Consider the following 20,034-nt stretch of genomic DNA (forward strand, 5'->3'; position numbering starts at 1 on the left):
GTCAGGGGAAGGGCTGAGGCTGCTGATAGCTGAATGGGTGATATTTGGGTCAAACTTAATGATGTGGTTAGGATGTAAGCAGTCTATGGCCGGTTCAATGTTATTGAGTGTATTAGCACATTGCTACGTTAACATTGTTTACCAGGGGTTCCCAGCCTGACAACAGGGATTAAATCAAGCAGGTGAATTTATGAACGATGCTAATGTAGGAGAACTGTAGTTACAGGTAAGTAGCCTATTTCCTTCAGTTGATATTCTGTATGAAAAACACAACTATTTGTATTAACTAAAAGAACTAAGTGTAGTTTTGTTAGTCAATATAGCTAATGTAATAGATGTGCATTTGAGCTGTCATTACATAATGCATCAATGCTGGGGTTTTGTTTTAGACAGAGATTATGTGAAGCTCATTACAAAATATACATGGTTTGCTAACTCTCATTAATAATATTCTCTTCATACATTTGTATTTCATTGTAATTTGTACAAGTTATAAAGTTATATATGCATTTCTCCTTCTGGAAATGTCATTGTAGATATCATAACCATTTCTTTTACAAAATGTAAACAAATGTTTTTCTCAATAACTGCAGTTTGAAAATCTTTGGAATGTGTTGCCTGTGAATGCATATGGAAACCTGAAGTACCATGAATTTCTAAAGAAGTACAGTAGGGAAGCGATAAAAATAAGACCATCCTCTTCAAGAGGTCAAGAACATTTCTGCAAGTCTGCTTCACCAGCAAGGTCTGCAACAAGGTCATCTTCTCTTCAAAGACGTCCCAAAACAGCACCTTGTATTTTAAGACATTCACAAGTATGTGTTGCATTTTTAAATGTGTCTCATGTTATAGAGAGAATTGCTAACATACTAATTTGTGCATGTTTGGTGCCAGTGACATAAAACTTGTCCCTGTTTGGTAGCAGGGTAATATTATTTTCTTATATTTCAATCTTCATCTTTATGATTTTTAAAATAAATCAAAATTATTAAAATGATTTAATTTAAATAGTTAAATTGAAACCTTTTCTAATTTAAATGCATATTTCCCTTGCGTAAATAGTTTCTTCAGTACTTGAACTCAGTTCATAATCATTTATTGTTCTTTGCCCGCATCTCATAGATCCTCAAAGTAAATAGTTTGACTATTATCACTATTATCAATACAATTGAAACCCCTTGATGCTGTTTTGTCATGGTATTTGTGTTCTGAAAGATTTAATTAAAACAAATTCCAAAAGATATCACTGTGTGTTGACACAAAGCAAAGTGTCAGTATACCCTCCATTTATCATATGTTCATCGTTTGCCCTTTTTGCCGTCTATGTAATTATAATACCAAGAGGTTTGCGCCAATGTCTCCCTCAGTGATTGCAGCAAGGCTGAGTTCCATAAATGGATCATGTACATCTAGTGCAGTGGTGCTTAATTACCTCTCCTGACCCAGAAGTCAATTTATATTATGAAATACATGCAGACACCACAACTGCCCCTTCCTCTCCTGACCCAAAAGTGTAATCCTTCGATTAAGAATTGCTGTTTAAATATACTTTGATGCCTAATTTCCCTTAAATTAACTGTGTAAATTGTTCCTATGATATTGAGCTGTGCTAAATCAGGTTTCAGCCCACTGCATCTCTTTTTGTTCAAACAAATTATCATAACGTGTTACTCTCCGCACTAGAAGCATTATATCTGTGACTTAAAATTGCAATTACAAAGTGCTGTTCTCCTGGTGAAGACTAATTGTGTATCCTTTTGTAGGACTTGTGTTCCAATATCCTTTGTTTAGCTGGTTGTTTGGTTTGTCCAATATAATTTGGACCACATAGGCATCTTATTCCATAAATTGCATAACTAGTGGACCAAGTGAAATTATATTGAATCTTAACATTTTACTCATATACTGGTGTGTTATTTGGTCCCCTTTTATGATGATATTGTAAACTGAACAAGGTAGGCAAGCAATGCTTCTTATTCCAAGGTATTATGACCATTTGATCATCATTTTCTATTTACACGCCAATGTATACTAGTACATTAGATTTGGTCCTCATTTATATGATAACAATAATGGCTCTTTGAAAATCTTCCGGAACTTTACATCCATCTTAATCTTAATAAGATTTCAAATCATCAAAATGATCTTTGGATCTCAGATTATGCTATAGTAATTTTAATTATACTTCTGACTATCTCTTTAGTAACCTTATTTTGTTATTTCAACAGATTCTCTCTTTTCATCAATGATACTGGCGCCTTTCTTCTGGTTGAATATTCTCTGGATATTTTCTTTGTCTGTAAAATGTGGATATCAATATTTTGTAACTATTGCTTTATTTTTAGTAACCCTATGTAGAAAGCTGGGTCGTTATATCATATAGCAAAATGAGTTATATTGTGTAAAGAATCTAGGGGTTCCCTTATGAGTGGACAGGGGTCTTGCTATGACAGTGTGGTCAAGCAACCATAGGCTTATCACAGATGAGTGCAGGACATCTGAAAATACACACATTGGACAATAAATGAGACACGCAACTCAAGAAGGAGGTCCACACCAATTTATAAAAATAGCAAGTACCTTTATATATGTTTAGGCATCAAAGAAAATCGTTCAGGTAAGTATGTTTTTAAATATGAATTATTTTTAGTTCAAAAAGTTGACATAGTGCAATTTCTGGAAGCTGCAATGTTATCCTATGGGAGGAAAAGTCAGAGCAGAATTCAGATATTCAGTGACTCACGGGACCCTTCTCCAGGAGTTACGGTGGGTTGTGGGCAAGGGCCAAGGCAGCACCTGTGGAACACCACCAACAACACTAGGGTTGCCAGGTGCAGAAGTGCAATACAGCGTCAGGTGTCCAATGTTAAACTATGGAGAACGGGCGTAGTGAAATGAGGCTGCAAGCTTTGACTGGGGGACCAGTTGGGCTGAACCAACAGGGGGGCTTAGGCCTCACACTGCTTAGAGAAGGAGGGACACATTTGGTCCTCTTCTCCGCCGCCCATGTGCGATGTGTACAGAGGTGACTTTAGATGTCGAGTTTTCTTACCGGGAGCAGTTGCGCTATAGGGAACCTGCTTGCAGAGGCTGCAATTGACGTCAGCGGGTCTATGAGGGGTGACATCATGATTGACTCGGGCTCTGGAGGGCTGGGGAACCGCAATGGCTTACTTCTCGGGCTTGGAGTGACAGGTATAGTGGTGGCTTCAGGCGTCGGGTTTTGGCAGTTTTGGTGTCCTCAGAGTCATTTCTTTGGAGTTTCTGCAGGATGCTGGGAACAGTTCTGCTGTTCCGTGGGAGGTCTTTGTTCTTTATTGAAGACAGGCAGTCCTCCAGGTTTTTGAGGCACAACAGCTTCAGGACAAGACATCTTTGGTGCAGTTTCAATAGGGAACAGCAGACAGGTTGGAAGGGCTGAGGTCAAGTCAGTAGATCTGTTCAGCATTCTGCTTTAGCGGCTCTTCAGTGTCCTCCTACTTCATAGGTCATCAGGATCTGATTCTCTGGTGCCAGGGACTCCCATAAATACTTAATTTAGGGGCATTAGGGGAGTGTAGGGTAGTAGCTACTGGGCTACTTAACCTTGAGGTCACTACTTCCCCCTATATGACCTCTTCCTTTGGCAAGTGGGCATAACCCTGGTCCAGAATTCATAAGTATGCCATCACAAAGATGGCTACTTATGAAAAATAGTGTCCACCTTAGCTTAGCCCACCTTAGTGGTGGTACGAGCCTGGGGTGGCACCCTTACCTAACAAGCTAATTTTGCCACCAGTCCAGATATCAAAGGGGGCTGTGGAAAAGGGGGTCAGCTTCCTCTCCTGTGAGGGGGAGTTAGATTCGCATTTCAAAGGTGGCATCTTTTTGAAGCTTGCCGGCCTAGGAAAGCTAATCAGCAGGTCATCCTGTGGGAGGGGTGTTACACACTCTTCCTGGACAGGTTTTTCTTCTGTGCCCCCTGAGAGCAGAGGCTCTCACCATAGGAGCTCAGAACAGTGACCCAGGTGGCAGGCTGGCATAAAACCCGTCAGGGAGCACACCAGAGGCTGATAGGATTTCAGGGGGCACCTCTAAGGTGGCCTCTGGGTGCATGTATTGGCAAATCCATCACTGGAATCAGTGTGGGTTTATCAATAGGAAATGTTAGATACCAAACATCCATATCATCAGGGAAGCCATCATGTATCTGGGGAACTCGTTTTCACTAGTTTCCAGGAAAAATGTTTTAAAATGGCCTCCCTGATCAATTGTACTTGTAGTATTAGGACTTCCTGCACAGGTGCATTTCTGCTCTAGCAGGTATGCCCTCACTTTTACTATTCAGCATCCTGCCTTAAGGCAGTCAGGCCTGCAGTAGGGGTGACTTACAAATATTACATGCAGTATTAGGGGACATGGCACACATGTATGTGTGACATGTTGTGTTTTCACTTTTGTCAGCACCCAGACACGCAGCCTGCAATGGCAGCCTTGCATGTGCTTGGTGATGGATCCCTTAAGATGGCACAATTTGTGCTGCTCCCCTTAATGACTCTCTTTAGTACATCGGACCCTAGGTAACAGGGGTACCATTTACTAGGAACTTACAGAGGATGCTAAACTTTTGCCAATCAGGGTAAACAATTGTACAGTTTTGGGAAAGAGCTCTGGCACTGGGAACCTGGTTAGCAGGAACCCATTACACTTCCAGTTGAAATCACATCAGTTACCAGGCAAAAAGTGGTGGGTGACCATGTCAAAAAGGGCTACTTTCGTTCACCATATATTATAAATCTGCACAGAGAAGTGGTGAGCAGAAACACTTGAGCATTTAAAATAAAGTCCTGTAACAGTACAGGTGTGAGTACAGAAAGCCCCTGCACATAGACAGTCAAGGTGATTCATGCAGTAGAGTGCTATTTCTAACACTACTTATAATGGATGCTTCAGAGCTAGACAAAGTCCAATCTTCCTTCTCAGAGAGCAGAGCAGGTCTCAAGCACCAGGGCAGTATTCGAAAGAACAACACAGGCCTAAAGCAGCTGGCAGTCCTCTGGGGAACAAGGCAGACCTCAAGCAGCAGGGTAGTCCACTTGTAGCAGCATTGCAGTCCTTGGAGGAACAAGGCAGGCCTCAAGCAGTAGGGCAGTCCTCTGGGGAACAAGGCAGGCCTCGAGCAGCAAGGGAGTCCTCTGGAAAACAAGGCAGTCCTTCTTCTGTAATGTTCAAAGATCCAGGAGCATACTGATGAATGGACCAATAGGCTTAATATTTATACCTGGTGCCACCTTTTGAAGTGAGGGAAACTTTTAGACCCCACACATCTGGTTGTGGGAAGTTCATTTCTTCCCTTTCTGCCCTTGCTCATGCACCAAGTGATCTAAGGTGGCAATAGGCTGGTGTCAAGTTCCTTTCTGAGTGTACTGGAGGCAGCCCTTTGAAATGTAAGTGGCTGGCCTACTTTCAGCTACACCCACTTCCTATTGTTCACTGTCTGGGCCCATTTTGCATTCCTGATGGGAAGCAATTAAGAGGACCAGGCAGCTGGAAACTCTTAAAAGGCCTTAGAAACGTTTTGGGCACATGAAAGCAAGCTTTTTAAAGCTGGGATTTTCAAAATTGTAATCTAAAATTCCATGTTACCATTAAAGAGGATTTAAAATGACAACTTATTTGTGTCCAAACGTGGCATTTCTACCTTCTCCCAATCAAAAGTTAGCACTTACTAAATATAATAAATTAGCACTGTGTTATCCTAAGGGAGAGGTGGGCTTACAGTATTGAAAAAATAAAAGGATACTTAATATGGGGGCACAATAAGTGCTGCAGGTTCACCAGTAGGATTGAACTGACTGCCCCTGGGTACCTGTGGTACCACTTTACTAAGGACTTATAAGTAAATTAAATGTGCAAAATAGGTGTCCACCAATTTTACCACATTTAAAATAGAGAGCACAAGCACTTTAGCACTGGTTAGCAGTGGTAAGGTGGACAGAGCCCTAATGCCAACAAAAACGAATTTCGCAAAAAGGCTGGGGGAAGAGAAAATGTTTGAGGGAACACCACACCAAGGCTATCGGGTCAAACAGGAAGGGTTTTTAACATTATTTTCACTGAGCAAGATGCCTTCAAGTTTAAACATTGAAGCAGATTGTGTTGTGTTATGCTGTATGTTGTGTTTAAGGGACAGTCGTAACAGTGGTTACATCAACACCTGCCAAGGTGTGACTGCGTAAGCTAGATGTCAGAGGAAGAGAAAACATGTTTTGTCTTGTACTCTTCAATAACAGGATGTCAAACCATATGAGAGAAAAGAAACATGAATTCATTCTTGAAAGAAGCTCTCAAGTTTCTAATGTACTATCATTTTTGAAATCTAGTCAGACCTGTGTTGCATTAATACATGAACTTAATTTGGAGCCTATTGATCTTAAATGTTTACACCCATGGACAACTTAGGTTGTCAGCACTCAACCGTATGCAAACAAGATAGGTATTGATAATTATCTCTGGGAATTTGGCATTAAGAACTGAGAACCACATTTATTATTAAAAGGGATACTGAATAATTGCACTTAGTCAAAATGATGAACTGAAAGGTATGATATATGGTTTCTCGAGGCTGCATAATTTTGCACGGCTCATTTACAAGGCTTATTTTGTTTTAAATATTGCGCTGGACAAAGTAAACACACAGTAACCTATCTGCAAAGTCCTCCACCCATGTATACATCTAGAACAGCTATGAAAGATATGTTTATTGCTTTGGACCTAATTGATTAATGGATTCATATTAATCATCAGAAGGGTTTCTCTTTTTGTTCAAATCGGCACCCCCAATACTCACTTATTGGATATGTTTTTGCTGAAATAAAGGCATGATATAAAAATCTGTTGAGAACTAACCTCATATTTGATCTATCCATTTAATTATTTCAAATTGCCATATTGGACGTGAAGGGATATTACGTGGTAATGCTGCTATAAACTGACTTTTCATGTTAAGCTTCTAATGGTTACATTCTTTTGGGATGTGTTAATGACTAGATTGTGAAATTTAGACAATTTACTTTTTGTGTGAGAATAAATATGTTTGGCGTGAAGTTTAACATCAAAAGCTGTCTATTATCTGAATACCGAAATGCATAAGATAAATGAAAGAAAGCAATGAGTCTTATCAGATAAATATTTTGATCAGTCAGTTGTATCATCCACAAAATCGACCAATAAGAACATTGAATTTACTGATCATATACAGCTTCTGTAAAACTGTTTAGAAAGTATGTCAACAACAACACTAAAAAGAAAGGAAGGCAGGACAGAGGGGCAAATATTGTTGAAATCAATATTACGGAAAGGTAGCTACACCCCTCTGATTACTTGCATTCACTAATTTGATAGCGGGTGTGGGCTTCATTCCCTTTTCTTTAGTCTGTCCCTCCATTGGAGCAGGGACCCATTATGCATGGACCCATTGTGCACTTCCACTGCTCCATTTTCAGGTACGACATTTTTCTTTTTCTTAAAGCACTCTACGAGATTATGTACTCCCACTGTCTCCCTTGTGTATGTCTCCCCCTCTGCCTCGCTCACTGCCTGGGTGCTTCTCTCTATCGCAGAGAGCTTCTCTCACCCCTCATATTGCTTCCTTGGCTCATGTGCTTCTCCCCAACTTTCCCGTTGCACTCTTTCTCATTTGTTTGCTGCCCCCATATCCCTCTCTATCAGTTGCTTCCCCTGTGTTCCTTCACCGTGCCCTCAAGGGGTTGCTTCTCTCCACCCATGATCCTGTGTTGCTTCATTCACCCCTCCTGTTGGGAGCCCTCATTGTTTCTCCCTGCCCCATGGTGCTTCTCCTCACCTTTACTACATTTTTTTAATTCACCCATCCAACTTATACTGGCAAACAGAAACAAATGTCCTGTCATTTTGTAGGAACAAGCCGGTTTAGTTCCTGTGCCTACATAATGACACGGCATGCCAAGGAAGGCTTTTTTTCTTTTTTAAAAGTCAAGTTGCACACAATCCGGGATGCTGTCCAGCTTGGCGAGAACCATTGGCAAAGCCAGTAGATCCCAAATTACGACCTTTTGGCTTTGCCAGTGCTTGTTTGAATTCTGCTTCCTTGCAAAACCATGGCAGGAAAACAAAAATAAAAGGACTTTCTCAACGACTTCCAGTAGTGCCCAGTTTAAAAGAGCTTTATAGATCCAACAGTCGTCATTTAGATTTAGAACCGAATGCGCTGATTTTGATGTTGGCCATAGCTAGCCAGCCATGTCCTATAATGTCACCCTTTCAGACAGTACTCGGCCTTTCCTTCCTGACTAGATTTTGGAAGACGATGAGTGGTGTGCTTGGAGGATTTTAGTACTGCAATAATTTCAGCAACCCTTGTTCCAGAACGAGGCACTGCTTGTGACAGTTGGCTTTAAAGGTGAGAACCCTAGATAATGTAAAGTGGGCGCCCTGGGATTACCCATCTGTATCAATTGAAACCCCCTGCCCTCCATGGCCAACCCGGACTGGTGAGAGAAAGTTCTCTGAAGAGCAAAGCGTCCTTGGCCCACGTGCACTAGCAATCCAAACACCGAAAATGGAACGTAGGTAGATTTTTGGCACATCTCCTTATCAAGCTAATGCTAAGGTCATCATTGGTAACCAGATCTCGGACTTGTTAGGTATAAAGGGTATGCAGCACTACTCCATGAGATCTACCAAGATTTGCAAAGTTAAACTTTGGGAAGGAAGTAAATACGAAATAAGGACAGTCCCACGAGTCCATTTAAAGTGCTTACAACATCCACAAAAATCATGAGACGAGGATGCAAAAACATGAAGGTGAGCCAGATTCACGCAAATCCGGCCTACTCAGCCAGGTAGGGAGTGGCAGAAAAAAGGAAGAACCGTAAACACTGGTCTGAGCAGGTTGATCAGGGACATCATGAAATGGGCCTGTGAGAGTTCATTTCAGTGGTATCGTGAACCCCCGCTCTTGCAGCTAATTTGGAAATGTCGTAGTAACTGGGGTAGATCATCCCAAAATCGTTAATTATTTGTGGACCTTCTGTCTGCAAATCAGTTTTAAAAGATAGGTGTACATATGGAATAATTGAATGGCGGAAGACTGGATGATGGATGAAGGGATAAATGGATAGGTGAAATAATGACAATGAAACAATGGATGAATTGTCGTAGGGTGCATGGATGTCTAAAAGATGAATGGATCAATTGCTGTGTGAATAGGGAATGGATGGATGGGTTGGTGAATGGAAGAGTAAAAAGATGGATGGATAAATGTAAGGAAGGATGTAATTGTTTAACAGATGTAAACAAGGGAATAGATGGATGAAATGAATGAATGGGTTATTGAATAGGTGGATCAAAGACTAAAAGGAGGAATAGTTAGTTGGACGGATGAAAGTTGAAGGGAACCTTCCTAGTGGGGTTTCCCCGCCTTGATTCGATCAATGTCCAACGTCAGTGCACACTCCAAGTAGAATGTTATTTTATTTACACTCTTGTTGAAGGTCACATTTTCTTTCTCTAAAAAAAAACGATCACAACAGAACAGAATTATTGTTCATTGCAAGGAGTTCAAAGGAATCTTATGCAGACAATTGAGTATGAACTCACAACATCACAGGGTGTGAGCACACCATGGAACTACCTCTCAAACCTTTTTTCAATAATGGTCAGTCTGTTCGTCTTAATGAGACTCAGCCAACTACCATAGTCGGCGAAACATGTCGACAATATCTGTGGGGTTGACGTGCTACTTGAAGAAACAGGAGATGAACACCCAAAGGACCACTTTGAAATGTGTTACCCTATTTCCTACTAACATGATCCTCACTATATCAATTACAGGGGATTTCAGTAATTAAAAATAAATTACTTTCCGACTTTTCCCAAAAATTACTTCATAGAAATGATTGGCGATTTTTAGTAATGAATATCTTTCTTTGAATTATTTCATTCAAGTAACACGAACTCCAAGGGCATTATATCACAAGCACTTACACACAGCACTATCCATGGGTACAAATCTGAGTGAAACTAATGTTTTCAAAGCCATTTAAAACTTTGGTGATGGACGCTAGCACTAAACTTATAAAAGTGATTACTTTAGCAAAACCAATCCCCAGAACAGGAGTTTGTTTCTGGAAAAGTAAAAACGAATCGCCCCCACAATATGGGAGTTTTCTCCCACGGTGTGGGAGTCATTTCTAGGTCACGCCTACGCAGTGCGCATGCGCTGCATAGGAAAAAAGACCTTTTGCAATCGACTCAGCTTTGCAGGCAAAAACGTGCACGCGTTGCATTGCTTTGAATGGCAATGCGTGCACATTTGGCGATTTCCTTGCAGGAACGAACTTTGAAACCTGCTCGCTCCCGCAAGGGAAACCGGCGCAGGCCCCCTGCTCTCCCCCTCCCCCCTGATGCCTTCTTTCAGCGCGAGGCGCGCGTGCTTGTTTTTATTAGCATGGTGCCCGCTTCACAGCCCCTGCGCTTTTTTTCATGAAGTGTTGAACACACAGGTACTTCCTGGTTGCAAAGCCTCATACGGCTGGAGTCCTATTGCACGGGCCGGGGCTCTAAGTTCAATGCATGGAGAAAAGCCCCGGCTTCCAGAGGTGGCATACGATAAGACACCCCTGCCTTTCCCTGTTCTATCCCGTGTCACGTCAGGAACAGCGGCTAAGCCTGCTTCCGCAGAAACACTTCCTGATTCGGCTGATGCATTGGGGGCGTGCATTGAGCTGGCTGCAGGAGGCCCAGGCTGCACGCCCCAGCCGCGCGACACTCTCCCGTTCCATGCATGAACCCTGCTTACCGGCACGGATGAGCAGATCCAACTGGTTTGTGGATCCCCCGTGCAGCGAGGCCGCCATGCAGGCCCGGACTGGCTATAGCGGGCACCGGGCATTTCCCCGGTAGGCCGCTTGGGTGGGGGCCGGTTTTGGGCCCCTGGGGGGCCATTTTTGTTACCGGGGTCGGCAATATCGGCTCCCGGTAACAAAATCGGCCAAAACCGGCCCTCGCAAACTCATGGCTGCACACCCCCTCACCCCTGGGTGGGGGCAGCTGAGCAGTTTCCCAGGGCCGGTTTATGTACCCAGTCTGGCTCTGCCGCCATGTTGATCATACAGGAGCCGCTGCCGCGGGTCACATGGGGCTGTCCGTGGGGTGGGGCTGCCTAGTCCCGCGGTGTCATGCCATTACACCGTACGACCTGCAGAGCGGGATCCAGTCAGGTGAGCTTCAGTCTACGGCACAGAGCGAGCCAGCAGCGGCAGAGTCTGAGCGATTCATGGCACAGCAACAGCTGCAGAGCGCCGCTTCCGCCTCCCAGACTGGAAGTGCCGAGCCGCTGCCTGGAGCATACCGCGCACACTCCCCTTCCCTGCCAGCAGCAGCTGCACAGACCACACCAAGACAGACCGCGAACACTCAACCAGGTAACAAACCGCACACGCCACCGCGGAGAGGGAGCTTGTGGTAATGAATGATGACTGCAGGACTTGAACCGTGCCGGGACACAAACAAGGCCTGTTTCTGTTCGCATCTTCACAACGTTACCTGTGCCAGTCGCAGTAAGTGCCAGATGGACTCCACACAGCATTTCCAAACGTGCGTTGTTCACCCAACCTTCAACATGACGTGTTGCCCTTCCTGACATTAACTACACACACTTTATTTATGTACACACCTTCCCTGTCTTTAAAATGCATGCGATAAATTACTGTAGGTCTCGTTTTAATAATAGTTCATCCAATGTGAAGTTTATAGTTAGTCCGTCAACACTCTTCGCACGTTGATTCCACTTTCAAATCCTTTTCATCTCCACTGCTGCCCCATTATTACCCTTTCAACTATAGAGCACCCTTTTATAAATGTATTCATAATTTATATCTCTCGCCTCGCATCCCACATGATAAATTTGAATTTCCACCGTGTCACAGTCTGCACATATAACTTCGCTAACGGACTGGTGAAACATATATAAACCCCACACTAAAGTTTTACCCATGGTTGCTCCCTTTTTTAACCACCTATAACACGGTACCAACTTACTCACCTCTACAATTATTTTTCCTTCACTGCTTCCTCTGCCAACACCATAACATAGATACTTCCTTCTCCATCGGTTTAAGAAAAAGATCTTCGATAAGTCACTGACGCTTTTGATTATTGTTTGGATATTATTAATTAAATGGTTTATTTAAGCATGGACTAGTATCTTAACGAATCATAAGTCATGACTAGTTATACAAAAAAATCAGAAAGGTAACTTATTTCATGCCGTTTGGACATGGCACCGTAATAAGCATTACATAATTTTACCTTAAGGATTAAGATATTTCCCCCCCAAATAAAGCAAATCGCTGTGAAATCCATGCCACAGTGTTGATTTTCTTTTTTAAAGCTGGGGAAGCCTTGACAACAACCACGGACCCCTTTCGTCCCAGACAGCTGCCTGGAAACTGCTGAGATGTTGTAATTGCTAGTTTAGATGGAAAGAAATCACAAAAGCGCAAACGCCTCTGCTACACCCCACAGGTAGTCTGTCTCTTCCAGGAGCACCCTCCCTTCACAGATCAATTAACAAGCTCACATTCCTGCCTGGCCATTGGCTCTCTGCGGAACATTCATGTTTCCACTATTTGAGATGCAGCACTTTGTTGTTCCAATCGTTGCTGCTAAACATGTTTAAAAATATACCAAAAGTGAGGCTTCTGGAGTGAGCAACCTGCACAAGATCATACTTGCTACTAAGCAACTGATGCTGCTTACAAATGTCATTATACGATCTCAGTGAGAACGTTGACCACGTACAAAGCCCCTCCATATGCAAGTCCCTATTCCTAATGGGAGTGAAAGCATCTCATATAACTCAAAATTCGTAACAGTTAGCACCCACCTCTAAGGATTTGTTCAACAAACACATGAAATAAACACTGCAGAATGCATGAACACACCATAACAAATTAACCCTTATACATGTCTCTATAACTAGCATTGGCCTCCCATAGTGTTGCTACCTCTCCTCCCGTAGCCTGTCCAGTCTGGCTCTGCTCGCTCTACTCCTCCTTAATTTTATCTTGTAACATTTGCATTTCATTCAAAGACTGAGAACACATTTCAGACGCTGTTTTCCAAAGGGCGACTTTTTTCGGGCTTGCGCCTGCGTTGCACTGCGCAGCAGTGCTCGTGCAGACGAGAGTCTTTTTGTCCGGGGTTCCGAAATGGACCCTGGAATCGTACACACTCGTGAGTGTATTTTTACTTTTGTGGCCTGCTATTGGCCTTTGCATGTTTGTTTTTAATAGAGCACGCAATAGGCCGAAGGCGTTGCACCTCTATTTGAAGTATTACCATATTTTTTCTTTTGTTTCTACGCTACAGTAGAGGATTTAAAAAAAATATTTTACTCAGAAATGAAAATGCTAGCCACAACTATTGCCCTTAGCAATGCTTAAGGGCTATGCTTTTAAAACGTACATTACTGTAAGTTGGATGGGCAGGTGGGTGTTTGTGATGGGTAGATAGTGGCCTGTAAGGGAAGCGGTACCGGGTTTTGCGTGGGGCCCTGAGCGCTGCTTCACACGAGACAATCCCAGTCATATCACGGAGCACCGGCACCATGAGAAATGTGTGTGAGAGCATTTCTGGGTGGTGTGACCTCTAAGTTCAGAGAAGACCATTTCCCGCATACCTGGCTAATTTCCCTTATCCTCAAAAGCTCTGCTTTAAGTAAGAACAAAAAAGACCCATCTGCTGCAGGAAGGACAACAATAGAGAGCGTGTCCCATTCCACAAAGAGTACAGGTCAGGCAACAGATACAAATCTCTGTCCTTAATTACAGGCTGTCGAGGAAAATTGATAATTATTAAGTAACATTCACCTTATTTAAGGGCCTATTACAGACTTCAAAGCTCACCGTTTTTTCAGGGGTAAACAGGCCATTTTCAGGACAATAAAGGGATTTTCAAACCTAGTAAAAGGGCAGTTAAGCAGATTCCTATCTTACAGATTTTTATTGCTGGCAGGGGGCGACCGGGGACAGACTGCTGGTCTGTGTGAATTGGGGAGAGGGTGGGATCATTGTGTACAAAGCGTGGGAGCAGGTGAGTGTCTGACAAGCCCAGGCTTGCGGGAGGTGGGCAGGCAGAGGGTCCCATGAACGCGTGTCTCTGGCAGACAGCTCCAGGTGGAGACCCGAGGAGAAGGCCAAGGACCCCTGTGTGTGTTTTCAGAGGGCTTTCAGTGATGTCTCAAAGAAAGGCGCCATTTCGCAGAGTATTCTGATGTACACTTTGCATGAAAGATCTATTGTCTGACGTGTATGAAAGGCGGGCTGTCTGTGTTTGCACCTTTTTTGAGTTTTAGTTGTCCACGACAGGCACTGTCTGGCTTTTGGGCTCTACAGGTCTGTGCGTGTCGCTTTTAATAAAAAAAACATGGTTTAGTTTCTATACGCATTTATCTATTGTTAAATCACTTTGTGAGTAGAGTGGTGTGGCTCACTGGTTAGAGGCGGCAGACCCGGGAGCAGAAGTCGGCCCGGGACCAGGGTTCAATTCCCGATGCGGCAGGGTCCTGGACCAGGGTCAGCGGACTCGACAATTCTCGCCTCGGTGCCTACTCTAACCTGGGGTCCCACTCGGCAACTCTGGGCATTAGCTTGCCTAATCTCCACAACGGCCCCATCAACGCCGGGGATGCCTGGCTCCACCTTGGGGATTCCCAGTAGGGACCATCCCACAGGGAAAGCCAGGACGGGTTCCCCAGCGGTATACAGCGCCGGGACGCCCCTTTGCTGGGGCAACTGTGCGCTTTACAAGTATACGACATTTAACATTTAACATTTAAAGAGCTAAGCCTGCAAGCGTGCCCTGCCTTTTTAGGCGACGACTATTAGAAAGGCCCAATATCTGTCTGCAAAGTGCTGGGCATTAACTGACATCGCAACGTAAAAATTAACTCGATTTTTTTGTGTCTGGACCAAAGTGTGATAGAAACAATGATTATCATGAGGTGCGAGACTCAATTAAGGCAGAGACAAGGACGAATGGTCAACAGACAGGCTGTGCTGCAAGTGTGTTGATCCAACTCTGAATGAGAGGTTCGCCGTCTGTCTATTCTACACCTGTAGTACTTTTGGGAGACGATATGTTTTCATCTGTGAGATTTCCCACTTTTCTTGAGATATGCAAGCTTGAAATTACAGTAACGAGGCATAACTTGATGTAAGTGAACACCTCTAGCCTCTTACACAGTTTGTAGAGCAGTGATAAGTGAAAGTGATTTTTGGGGTAATTTATTCCTGGTGTTCGCTTTTCTATTGACCAAATCCAATTTGATTTCAATTAAATGTATGACTTTGGTAGGAGTAGCCAGCTCAATTTCATCGACTTTACGGCAATCACCATGTTCATTGAGCACACTACAAAGCCCCCCAGATTTCAGATATTTATGTTTGACGTGTATGGGACTTGCACCACTCATGGTGGACATTTTGTATTGTGCCTTTACCATAAGGGGCTTTGGGTCAGCTTCCTTCACCAATTTGGTTTGAGTCTTTGATAATCACATCCACAACAAACAGAAGTATTTTAGATTCATTGTGTTTCTGTTGGCTGTTAGAGTGTGTCCTGGAGCCAATGGAATGCATGAAGGACTATTTTAATTTAGATATTAGTCAGTGCATGCGCTGCTAGCACTGGGCTACAGCACTAAAAGTGTGTAAAAAGTGGATGCTACAAAAAAGAAAAACGTGGGAAAAGTTTTTCCTTGTAGCATACATTTCTCAGAAGCTTTTGTTTGTGCTGCTCCCCGGTGCTGCCAGGGAAAACAAGCATTGGTTTGCTTGCTCCACCTGCAAGCCATACAAAAGTCAAACTTATTGGCTTTGCCAATGCTTGTTCATGGTGTTGCCAAGTAGTGTCATGTCATGTATGACACCTCCAGGGAAGTACGGGTTATAGCCAACGTACTGTTGTACTGTGGGTTTGGTAGTTTCACAGCTATAGGCATTGGAATCAAGAACCAGAGCAACCAAGGACCTGGTGGCCAAAAAGTCAAAACTGCAGGTGCCCCAAATGACATGGGTTGTTTGGGAGGTAGGCGAATGCTGGAAGGCAGGGTTGTAGGCAGTCACAGTGTGCATTAGTCAGGTCTGGAATACAGAGGAAAGGACAAATTTAAAAAAAAAGATTTTTGCAAAATAAAAAATTATTTTATCTTGAGTACCGTCACAGTCTAGGAAAATGTAGTGTATTCTTTGAAATCAATGTGCATCGCTTTTTTAGGTTGCATTTCTATGACATGGGCATTTCAGCACTTCTGCTGCATTTAAATTGGGGAAAATAAGATTACAAGCACCAGAATCCAAAGCATATCAAAAATGCTTGGAAAAGATACAACTGAGATGGATCAAATGTCCCATAAAATACAACACAGAAAGATCACAATGACGTTGCATTAAATCAAATGCACTCGTGATCTGGTGTTTACACTGTAGCCCTTGGTAATAATGCCTTCAATTTCCCTAACCTGCTAAAAATAAAGTGAAAATATAAGGGAATGCAAATATTGCAATCTGAAATAGAACAGATGTTTGATTTCCAGCCATCATCGCCGGACCAGACACTAACTCGTCACTTATAAACACCACAAACAGTTACCCCTTGGACCAAAATGCATTTTCGACTAGCTCCTGGTCTGCCTTCTCGGTCCAGTAACTTCTTGATGAGGCCCCTCCCTCTCAGCTGGCGCATGGAGCCAAGTGTTTCACTTGTGTCAGAGCCCTGACTACCCCTCGCTCTTACACCATTTTCGCTCACTAGACCTATTCCATGGGCCTTATCTTGTGGGTCTGGTCTGCACTTGTACTACATAACTTATCTCCTCACAATGTGTTATGTTCTGGGTTAAACAAATACGAATGCTTCCTCAACTCACATGACCATAGTCCTCCATTCATGCACCATTCACACTGCACAAAGAGCACTCATACTCCCTGTATTCATTCACTGCTCCCACACCTCTTAACTTATATTAATCCTATATGCAATAGGCCTTGCATTTGCAAAAATTTGAGCTATTGGTATTCTTAATGACAATGCCTTTTATTTTCGAGTTTTGAAAACCTGAAAGCGCAGTTTAAACACACAATTTGTACTTACAGTCATTGCTTATAAAAAACAAGGCTTCTCAAAATTGTGCCTCTTTTACTGCCAGCCTTGCTTCTTGTAAGTAAGGACTATAATTTCAAAATGTATGTTTAAACGGCGCTTGCAGGTTTTCAAAACGCAAAAATAAAAGGCATTGTCATTTTCAATGCCAATAGCTCAAACTCTTGAAAATGCGAGACCTGTTGCATTGTAAATGCTTGTTCCTTTACTTCTCTGACTTCAGAGTGAGACACGCCGCTTGACCTGTGTTGACTTCTACCAATACCACACGCCCATCTGGTTATGCTCTATTGTGATTGGGAAGAGTCCAGCAGGATTCCAGTGCGAGCTACTAGACCAGCACTTATAACATTCAGAACATATTCATACAATGAAAGGGGAGCTGTGGAAAGAGGGCATTGTAGGATGCCCCCGCCCCCCCAATCCCACAGCCTAGATAAACCAGCCCAGGAGGGCTTAGGACCCCTGAATCACACTTCTCATCGTGCCTGGAGCGAGTACTTCCTGCTGGCACTTAATGATTTGGCAGCTACAGGTGGTTGCATGGCTAGGCATACAGCACAGTGCAGTAATGCCAACAACCAATGCAGGCAGCTCGGAGAGTACAGTTCATCTCAAAGATGGCAGTGGAAATGTTTCCATTTATTTCCACTTTTAGCTAGCACCACCATTGAGCTGCAGGCATATAATGTGCATGCTAGACTTTCAGCTGCCTGTTCCACGAAGCTGTGTATAATTGATTAAAATCGAGGTTTTACAGTTTATTTTGCCGACAATATTGCCAGAATAAATTGTGAACTGATGTACATTAAGGTTGGATTGCATTGACATGCATATTCTTCTTCGCTTCCCTCTTTGTCAAGATGCCCAATGCAGTAAGTATCTCTGCTGTTCCCTAGAGATCTTTGATTTAAAAAGTGCACAAAAGCCCGACCTTGGGTAAATGTGGCCGTTCATCAGTGGCACATGAAGTAACAGTAGATTTTGTAGCCCCCAGGATAATACTCTGCATAGCTAAACACTTATAAGGTCCCAAAGGCGAGACCTATTGGCTATGCCAATGCTTGTTTAATCTTTTTACTGTCCTCCACCGCCAGGATACTCCGGACAGTAAAATAAAAAAAGCAGTCCAACCCCCAATTCTAAAAAGAGCGGGAGGTCAGATAGCTCACCTTTGGAAGTTTGTACTCACTCGGGCATTGGAGGAAAGTTTGCTTGGCAGTCCCCCGATGCATAATTGGGCAGGCAAACCGAGAATTTAGTGGGCAGGGTGCTCCGTCACCATTGTGACAGAGTACCCTTCTCTCAAACTCTATGATTTGAAGCAAATAATTTGTCCCACCTGAAATGAAATACGATGTGACATACAAGTTGTCTTCTGTAAATGTTGAATTGATATCCTTTGTGGTACCTTTTTCCTATAGTCTATACAGGTTTAACCACCCAGGTCTTTCAAGAGGTCTATCACCCTTTTTTCTAACAAATTCTTGTATTCTATGTATGATTGTAAAGTGTCACTCGAGTTACATTACCTTTTTGGAATACTCACTGAATTTACTTAGTGCTTCATAGAACAACTATAAGTAAAGAATACTACAATCATGTACAAGCACTCATTTTTTTTAACACAAATCTTATTGCATTTTTGAGTTATACACATTTGCCATCATCTGATACATTTCAATAAGCCATAGCAGTTTACACATCAGATAGGACAAATGTTATAGTGTATAGGTTTAAACATAATAGAGTACATGACATATTAGCATGTGGTAGGTCATCTTGAAGAGTTACTGATGGTGTTCAAAAAATGTGAACTGGGATCTTATCTAAACTAACTAACCCATCCCCACGCTCCCCCATGTACATGCACTTTAAAAAAATGTGGTGACTTTCTTAATGGTGTCTCCTTGATGAATCGCTGCTAACCTTCGTGAGAAATAGTAGAAGCAATTATACTATTTATTCCACAGTTACTACATGTCACGATATATTCAATAAATGGAAAATAATTGTTGATATTTCTCTTTTTCAATGTGTGCTTTTAGACTTCAGACACTATGCAGAGACCACGAACTACAGTTCCATGTTCCACTCCTCTGCTCAATTGTGAACCAATAGAAGTAAAGCTTCGAAAGAATCTGCACAGGACATGGCAAGACATATTAAAAATGTGCAAAGAGAAGGATTCTGAAAGTCTGGGAGAAATCACAGTTTCAGATTTCCTAGGTTTGTATTTTTTCTATCTCAATATTAAATGTTTTCCAGTTTTGTGGAACTCCTATTGCCCCTTATGCAATGTATTTTCAATGCAAAGTTCCAGTGACTTCAAAACCACAACAGTCTCACGTTTCACGTCGTCTTTCTGACGGCATTCTGAATCTTACTGTATAGCACGCTGCTTTATATATCACTATCCATGTAAGATTATAGTGCATGTTGTGCAATGTTCTGACAACAACGAAAGGACGCAGAAAACTGGGATCCATCCAGCCTTTCTCCTTATCTTTGTACAAACGGGTCTGGGAAGCAGAGGCAGAGTTGGCTGCAGCCATCACACGAGGTCAAACGTTTGGGAAATGTATGGGCCTGTGGCAAAGGAAAGCGACTGTTACAGAAGAATCACAAAAGCTACTTTTCTCCATTCAAACTATCTTCGAAAATGTTTGCTTTTAGTACATTACATGTTGAAAAGAGCAACACAAAATTTAGATTAAAGACAGAGGTCACTGGGTTTATTCACATTTATGTGTCGAAAATAGTCCACGGTGTTGTAGCAATCAATCAGAAAGAAGTTTAAAAGCCTGTAGATGTATATTGGAGTTAAGTTCGCTGATTGCACATTTTACT

The 20,034-nt window shown here is 42.7% G+C and overlaps 1 protein-coding gene across 2 annotated transcripts in view; it reads left to right on the top strand.

Annotated features, from left to right (window-relative positions):
• The window catches only part of EFCAB6 (EF-hand calcium binding domain 6), an 803,637-nt gene that overhangs the window by 734,293 nt on the left and 49,310 nt on the right, over positions 1 to 20,034 (top strand). For both annotated transcript variants that reach the window (XM_078673866.1, XM_078673867.1), the window contains 2 exons: positions 594 to 815; positions 19,233 to 19,413. In XM_078673866.1, coding sequence (XP_078529992.1) covers positions 594 to 815; positions 19,233 to 19,413 — 403 coding nt within the window. The remainder of the gene's footprint in view (positions 1 to 593; positions 816 to 19,232; positions 19,414 to 20,034) is intronic.

The sequence above is a fragment of the Lissotriton helveticus genome, chromosome 1_1, assembly GCF_964261635.1.
Source record: "Lissotriton helveticus chromosome 1_1, aLisHel1.1, whole genome shotgun sequence".
NCBI lineage: Eukaryota > Metazoa > Chordata > Amphibia > Caudata > Salamandridae > Lissotriton > Lissotriton helveticus.